At 46.4% G+C, this 7,733-nt stretch overlaps 1 protein-coding gene across 8 annotated transcripts in view; it reads right to left on the bottom strand.

Annotated features, from left to right (window-relative positions):
- Positions 1-327: 327 nt before the first annotated feature.
- Positions 328-7,733, bottom strand: part of WDR31 (WD repeat domain 31) — a 26,895-nt gene continuing 19,489 nt past the window's right edge. For 4 of the 8 annotated variants that reach the window (XM_017530339.2, XM_017530340.2, XM_017530343.2 and 1 more), the window contains 4 exons: positions 7,056-7,123; positions 5,902-6,043; positions 3,313-3,475; positions 328-1,433 (listed from right to left, as the gene is read on the bottom strand). In XM_017530339.2, the coding sequence (XP_017385828.1) occupies positions 1,273-1,433; positions 3,313-3,475; positions 5,902-6,043; positions 7,056-7,123 (534 nt within the window). In that variant the 3' untranslated portion in view covers positions 328-1,272. The remainder of the gene's footprint in view (positions 1,434-3,312; positions 3,476-5,901; positions 6,044-7,055; positions 7,124-7,733) is intronic. The other 4 variants (XM_037739182.1, XM_037739184.1, XM_037739183.1 and 1 more) reach the window with 1 other exon arrangement.

Genomic DNA, 7,733 nt, shown 5'->3' with positions numbered 1-7,733 from the left:
ACGTGTGGGCATCTCTGAAGGCAGGAAGGACTCCATTTTCCCTGGAGGAAAATGGGCCTGTGAGCACGAGGCTGAGGACTGACTCCTGGGGGCCACACAGGCAGGCCTGAGCACCTTTCCCCTCCTCACTGAAGGGGGCTTAATATCTGGGGCACCGTTGACTCCATCCCTTTCCTTTTTCCTGTATGTTCTTTTTTTCCCCCCAAGATAAGGTTTCACTCTATCACACAGGCTAGAGTGCGGTGGTATGACCTCAGTAGCTGGGACTACAGGCATGTACCACTACACAGGCTAATTTTTGTATTTTTTAGTAGAAATGGGGTTTCACCATGTTAGCCAGGCTGGTTTCAAACTCCTGACCCCAAGTGATCTGCCCACCTCATTTTCTCTACATGTTCTAATGTTGTTTCAGAGATCCCCTTTGCCTCACTCTGGCCATTCTAAATATATATATATTATATGTTTCATTTATATAAATCCAAATAAAAATATTAAAATTGCAAATGAGATATTTTTGGCCTTGATCTTTGAATCTCAATGTTTTCTTATCTGTAGAACAGGTGTGCTAACTCCTATAACTCTGGCCAATGCCCAAGTGGTTCTTGGCTGCTTCAAGCCATCTCAGGTCTGATTTTCACACAAGCTCAGTAGCTTTGGGCTAGAAGGGTACTGCTCCCCCCTTCCCCCCTCAACTCTGCTGCCACTTTGAATAGAAGTCAAAGCTTTCACTTTCTTGCCCTTACTTTGATTCTTCACATTGCTGAGGAGCAGTGACTGGAGCTTAATCTGATTGTCTATAATCTGTCTCCTCTATGGAGCTTCTGAACTATTCTTTCCCATCTCCGTTATTTTTGAGGTAACCAAAACAGTCTCTCTCCCCACTGCCTTTTTTCTTTTGTAAAGACTTGGAAAGGATCAGTTCCGGAGGCTCGAGCCCTGTTCTGACTTTCACAGAGGCCTGCCACTCTTTACACTCACAGGTCATCATTCTGAGCAATAAATTTTTTCTGAAGAGTAGTCCTGAAGGTTCACTAAAAAGCTGCATTTGTATTTAACTTAGAGAACTTTAGTCCATGTTTCTGGACTCTATACCTGATTTTGAATTACTGGACTTAAATTATTTGACTTACAACGCTGATATATCTTCTAAATGAACCTAAGCAAAGAATACCAGCCCTTACATCACACTCCCCGCAAGATAACAGGGAAAGACACAAAGCCACGCCGAGGAGGGGCCATGGTTTGATATTGTCCAGGGAGTGTCTCTTGGCCTCAGAAAGCTGCCACTTCCTGCAGTTCCAGCCCTCGGCTGTGGTCCACTCTGAGTAAGTGAATTCCTCTGTTAAAACTTGCACATAGTAAGGAGATGGCATCACCAACAGCCAGAGAAGTCAGTGGTCCTGATCCATCCAGAGACAAGGTGAAAAGGCAGGCTGGGGGAAAAAGCGGAACCGGCAGATTAGGCCAAGAGTGTAGCATCATGAAATGTGATGTCTTCATGAGAAATGCGAGGAAATAAAGCATTTTCTGTACATATCTAAGCTGTATGAGAGAGGCCCCACTTCTTCTGAGGAAAGCATACCAGGGAGGTCAGAACTTGGGCCAACCCTATGACTTCAAAGGTAGAATATGGCACATGGGCCAAACAGGATGTATATCATCACCAAGAAGTATGTTCAGACAATCGGGGTCTCATGGCTAAGGACATGTTACAAAGATGCCCTCAGTCACCTGCCCAGAGAATAAAGCAGGGCCCAGGTAGGGAAAGAAATACAAGGATACTGATCTTTAGCTGCTGGCTTCCTGGGGTCTTGATGTCTTGGAGATGAAGGGTAATGGGGGAGCCTGAAGGGCAGTCTTTGGGGGTTTCAGCTGACCCAGTCTCCTTCCATCTGCATCTTGGAGGCCACTCCTCTAAGAACTACGGGCACATACCTGGTGGGCAGAGAAGCTGAGCCACTTGGTCAGGTCAACACTTTCAGACCTCATTCTGCTTGGTCAAGTTTATGATCATTAAGTCTAAAACATCTGCCTTTTCTCCTTATGCAACTGTTATACCTGGGTGTCTGGAGAAGCCACTCCAGGTAAGGGTACAGCAGCCTGTCCTTACTATGGAAGTTTGGCTTGTGGCCACAGCTGTTTGCAGAGTGCCCACAAGACATGGTCCCGCCTCTTTTCTCTGAGGGAACTACCCTGTCTCCCCTGAGAGGAGCTGAGTTCTAGAATATTGCTATAGGAGAGATTTGGTTTAAAAAGTTCTTTAAGTCAAGCTATTTCTGTCTGTGGTAGAACCCTGCATCCAGGACAGAATAGATGGAGGCAGTGGGGTGCTGGTAAACCAGCTTTCTGGAAGAAAAAACACCACCACTACTGATTCACAGCACTTGTCAATTTTAATGGTGTAAATACCTCCACCATGATCAGATTTCAGGCTACCAAAGGTTTAAAAGTCAGCTAATAAATATCCTGAATATTTAACATAGGCCAGCAAGAGCTGGCTCCAGCAGATCCAGGACTCTGGGGAGCTCAGTTGCATAAGGCATCTTTTTCTCTGATGTTTTGAAATGTTATGAGCTTACCGAGTTCTTTTATTTTTTTCTTTTTTTTTTGAGACAGAGTTTCGCTCTTGTTACCCAGGCTGGAGTGCAATGGTGCGATCTCGGCGCGATCACTGCAACCTCTGCCTCGCGGGTTCAGGCAATTCTCCTGTCTCAGCCTCCTGAGTAGCTGGGATTACAGGCATGCGCCACCATGCCCAGCTTATTTTTTGTATTTTTAGTAGAGACGGGGTTTCACCATGTTGACCAGGATGGTCTTGATCTCTTGACCTCGTGATCCACCTGCCCCGGCCTCCCAAAGTGCTGGGATTACAGGCGTGAGCCACCGCGCCCGGCCCCCGAGTTCTTAAACTTCAGCTACAGAATCAAAACAGGGCAGAGACTTTCTGAAACTGTCCTTACCCCCACCAAGAGCTGAGGCTTTCATTTTAGTCCTTAAAAGAAGAATCCAAAAGTGGCAATTCTTGTTCTCTTTTCCAGATATTTTGAGTGTCACAAATTAGAATGTCATGAGGAACTTCAGTTAGAAGGAATGTAAGAGCCAAATCTACTTGAGTTCTCAGGAATAAGTCTATACAACATGGTACCAGGGGATACATGGGGATAGCATCTTGATATCACCTCTTAACCATGGGCCTGGACAGTGGCAAAAGATGGGTGGCTTTGTAATGCTGAGCAGTGGGAAGAAGGAGTTTTAAAGAAGGCTTCAGGACTTCATGTATCTTTTGAGGAGAACTGATAGCAGGCTTCTTACCTCCAGTATCTTGGTTCCAAATCTTCACCTTGCAATCATGTGATGAGGTAGCAATTAAAGGCATCAAGGCCAGTGCTCTTGGTAGAAAGACACAAGATGAAACAGTCTGGAAATGCCCCCTATACTCACATATTCTGTTTCGAGTCTGTCGTAGGTCCCACAACTGCAAAGTAATGACATGGACCAGCTCATACTTACTTGTCTAGCTTCATCCATGAATATCCATCTACCCCCGCTCCCACAATGCACCTACTCCCTCCACTTACCTGCTCATGTAGCTACCCCTTATCTTCATGCATCCACAGACCCAACGACCCATCCATCCAGTGATTATTTTAAGCCTCAACTATGTCTCAAACAACCCTGCTTAAGAATGTGTCAGAAGGGTTTTTGCCTCTTTAATGGTTAGAAAATTCAAAGCTCCCAGTCCTACAGCATGATGGAACAGCATGGGGTTGTTTGCTTTCATGGCAACTCAACAGCTGCCTTATTTCAACCTCTTGATATCTGTGCGTCCCGTGGGGACTCTGTGGTTAGAGGCACCCCATAGGTATAAGTACATCTAGGTGGAGACATTCTGATTTAATGCCTAGATGCTGACCCTTGATGTGGGAAGACTAGTGTCTACAAGAGGGAAGTGCCAGCCAGTGCTGCCAGTCCCACTCTCATTGACACAGATCAGACCACAGCTGGAGAATAATGTTCAGGGAGGAGAGCAAATTGAATTATGTCCAAAAAGATAATGAAGTTATTGGACAGCATGTTATCCAGGGAATAGCTGTAGGAGCTGGAAATGTTTCACTTATAAAAGAGATGCTACATTCAAAGGCTGTGACACCCCAATCTACCATTTACTAGGGATGTTGTCTTGTGTGAGAGATGTCAACTTGCCATGCCTCTATTTCCTTGTCTGTAAAATGGGAATTATAGTAGTACCTAACTCATGGGGTTGTTTTTAAGGATTAAATGAGATAGCACATGTAATATGCTCAGCCTGGTGCCCAACACACAAGAAATGTTCAATAAGATGGGAGCCATAGGCAATGAGAAGTGGCTCACGCCTGTAATCCCAGAACTTTGGGAGGCCGAGGCGGGTGGATCACGAGGTCAAGAGATCGAGACCATCCTGGTCAACATGGTGAAACCCCATCTCTACTAAAAATACAAAAAATTAGCTGGGCATGGTGGCGCGTGCCTGTAGTCCCGGCTACTCGGGAGGCTGAGGCAGGAGAATTGCCTGAACCCAGGAGGCGGAGGTTGCGGTGAGCCAAGATCGCGCCATTGCACTCCAGCCTGGGTAACAAGAGCGAGACTCCGTCTCAAAAAAAAAAAAAAATTAGCTGGGTGTGGTGGTGTGCACCTGTAGTACCAGCTACTCAGGAGGCTGAGGCAGGAGAATCACTTGAACCCAGAGGTGGAGGTTGTAGTAAGCCAAGATCGCACCACTGCACTCCAGCCTGGCGACAGAGTGAGACTTCATCTCAAAAAGAAAGGAGCCATAATTGTTCTGTTTGAATACTAGATGACCCTTTTAATGGATATTCTACAATGATAAATCTAAGGTACATTGGAGGAGGTTAGACAATCTACCCCAAAATTAACTGCAAGGCAGGCATATGAGTAAGCGTTGGCCCTGGACCAATACTGGAGCTCCAAATTTCCTAAAAAGCTTGAGCTTCCCTTACTGTGGCCATGTGTATAATGGGAATAAACCTGGTTCTTCAAACAGTCCCTCCCCTCTGCAAGCTCTGCTGATGTCTCTGGAGTAGAGACCTCAGCAGGCGGGTTCTGCGTTTAGCTCTTCTCTATCTTGACTCTCATCCCCTTCCTCTTTCCTACTACCACTTCAGAGGGCCCAGTTTGATGAATGTTTCTTTCTTCCTTTCTTTTTTTATTTTATTTTATTTTTAAGAGATGGGATCTCTCTCGTTGCCCAGGCTGGCCTCAAACTCCTCGGCTCAATTGATCCTCCCACCTCAGCCTCTGAATAGCTTGGACTAAAGGCGTATGCCACCATGCCCAGCTAACTTTTTATTTATTTTTTTTATAGAGACAGGTTCTTGCTCTGTTTCCCAAGCTGGTCTCAAACTCCTAGGCTCAAGTAATCCTCCGCCTTGGCCTCCTGTATGATTTTTTTTTTCTTTTTGAGATGGAGTTTCGCAGTCACCCAGGCTGGAGTGCAATGGCACGATCTCAGCCCACTGCAGCCTCCAACTCACTGGTTCAAGCAATTTTCCTGTCTCAGCCTCCCAAGTAGCTGGCATTACAGGCACGTGCCACCATGCCCAGCTAATTTTGTATTTTTAGTAGAGATGGGGTTTCATCATATTGGTCAGGCTGGTCTTGATCTCCTGACCTCGCGATCCACCTGCCTTGATCTCCCAAAGTGCTGGGTGTGAGCCACCGTGCCTGGCCAGAATATTTCTTAAATGAAGCACGTGGAATGCAAAGGATCACTCAGAGTATGCCTTTGAAAGAGGCCTGAGCCATTAGCAGAGCCTGCCTGTATAGCGCAGCGACAGGCACGAGGCCAGAGTAAGCGACCTATTCATCAGCAACCAGATACCTGGACCCCAGACAGTCTCCTACCGTGGCTTCACAGCCTTCTCCTCCAAAGCCATTGCTGCAGGAGATACACTTGTGTCCATCCATGCTGACTTCACAGTAGGTCTGAATGTGCTGCTTTGCAGGAAACATATGAGCTACCTGCAGCCCCCGACTGTCCCATAATCTGAAAGAGATTAGGGCAGGAAATTAGCTTGCAGTAAATGTGGCTGAAATACACCCATATTGTCCCACTACCATAAAAGTCTTGGCTCTTTGCTGCGTAAGCCAGTCAGATTGGAATGGCATGATTTGCCTAAAAACAGCAGCATGAACCAGATTAATCTCTGAGATTCTAAAGCTGGCAGGAAGTAACCAAAGTGAACGACATCTGAGTTCTTTCTATTTTGAGATCAGTTAATAGAAATTGAGACCAAGCATCTTAATTGTACAAGTCAATTTGTTAATTTGGCCCTTTGAGACACTGCTTTCCATGGACAAAAGGATATTTCTGTGCCTGTGACTTAAATTTTTAAAAAGATACTTATTATTAGATGGAACATCAGTCATCATTCAGAATCAGTTACAAAAGATTTACATCCGGGTCATGGCCAACCTTGGCTATGGGGTCCACTGGGGAGGGTTTTGTTTTGCTTCTTATTTCATTTTTCCCTCTTTACCCCATTCCTACCATTTTCTCAGGAGAATCTCTTCTGAGAACCAAAGTTTCTCTTTGTGCTCTCCGGTCTAAGAATTATCGACTTTACTGACTCCCCTGATGCTGATTTAAACCCTGCTTCCCCAGGGAGGGCTTCAGCTGAGAGCTGGGTGACTGAGAACACCAGGAGCCATGCAGAGGTAGCAAGGAGAGCCAGGCAGCCCGACAGGGTATAACAAGCAAGTGACTGATTCTGGGGTTAATCTGAACACGTTCACACAGCAGGAGCTGGCCAAATCAGATGCTTTGAAACCATCCAGAACAGGGGCTCTTACCTGGCCTGATCTTGTGGCATCTATTCTCTACCTTAATGATCCATGGGGCCAGAGCAGAGAGGCCCCAGCACCAGTGAAGTTCAGAGGAAAGGAAGGCTCTGGGAAGGGCAGAGCCATGTGGAGAAGCAGAGTGGGAATGGAGCCACGTATACATGGGAGCCACAAACCTCACCAGAAACACTTTCACTGCTGCTCAGTAAGCCCACCTGAGGGTTTTATCTTCAGAGGTCTGTAGTATGTATGGTTCTCTGGGGACCCAGCATAGGTGAGTGACCTAGAAAAAGCAAAATGTTCAGAACTTCTCCACACCAAGTCATTCCTCTGCTGTAATTCCTGCCAAATGTGCTAACTAGCATCACTGTGCCTCTTCTCAAGGATTCTGAACTAGCAAAATCATTTACAGGGATCTTAGGTTTTACAGATAACCTATCAGTCATGCTCTACCTGCATCTCTCAGGTTATCAGCACCAAGGTAGCAGCTGGGCCAGTTGTAAGCACCAAAATACATACAGACGCCCTTAGAGTGCCTGAAACCCCAGCTGTGTGGCAGCTAAACAGCCCCTGTTGTAAGGTGGGCTCACTGAAACTCTAGCCCCAACACCTCATGGGGATCAGGAAGAGCATTTGTGTTTCTCTTTATCCTGCAGGCCCCTTCTGGACAGGCATAAAACAGTTTCCAGGCCAGGCACGGTGGCTCAAGCCTGTAATCCCAGTACTTTGGGAGGCCGAGGCGGGTGGATCACGAGGTCAAGAGATCGAGGCCATCCTGGTCAACATGGTGAAACCCCGTCTCTACTAAAAATACAAAAAACATTAGCTGGGCATGGTGGCGCGTGCCTGTAATCCCAGCTACTCAGGAGGTTGAGGCAGGAGAATTGCCTGAA

The sequence above is a fragment of the Cebus imitator genome, unplaced genomic scaffold, assembly GCF_001604975.1.
Source record: "Cebus imitator isolate Cc_AM_T3 unplaced genomic scaffold, Cebus_imitator-1.0 Scaffold64, whole genome shotgun sequence".
Lineage (NCBI taxonomy): Eukaryota > Metazoa > Chordata > Mammalia > Primates > Cebidae > Cebus > Cebus imitator.
The sequence above is the reverse complement of the archived record's forward strand: the minus strand, read 5'-3'. Positions and strand labels throughout refer to the sequence as shown.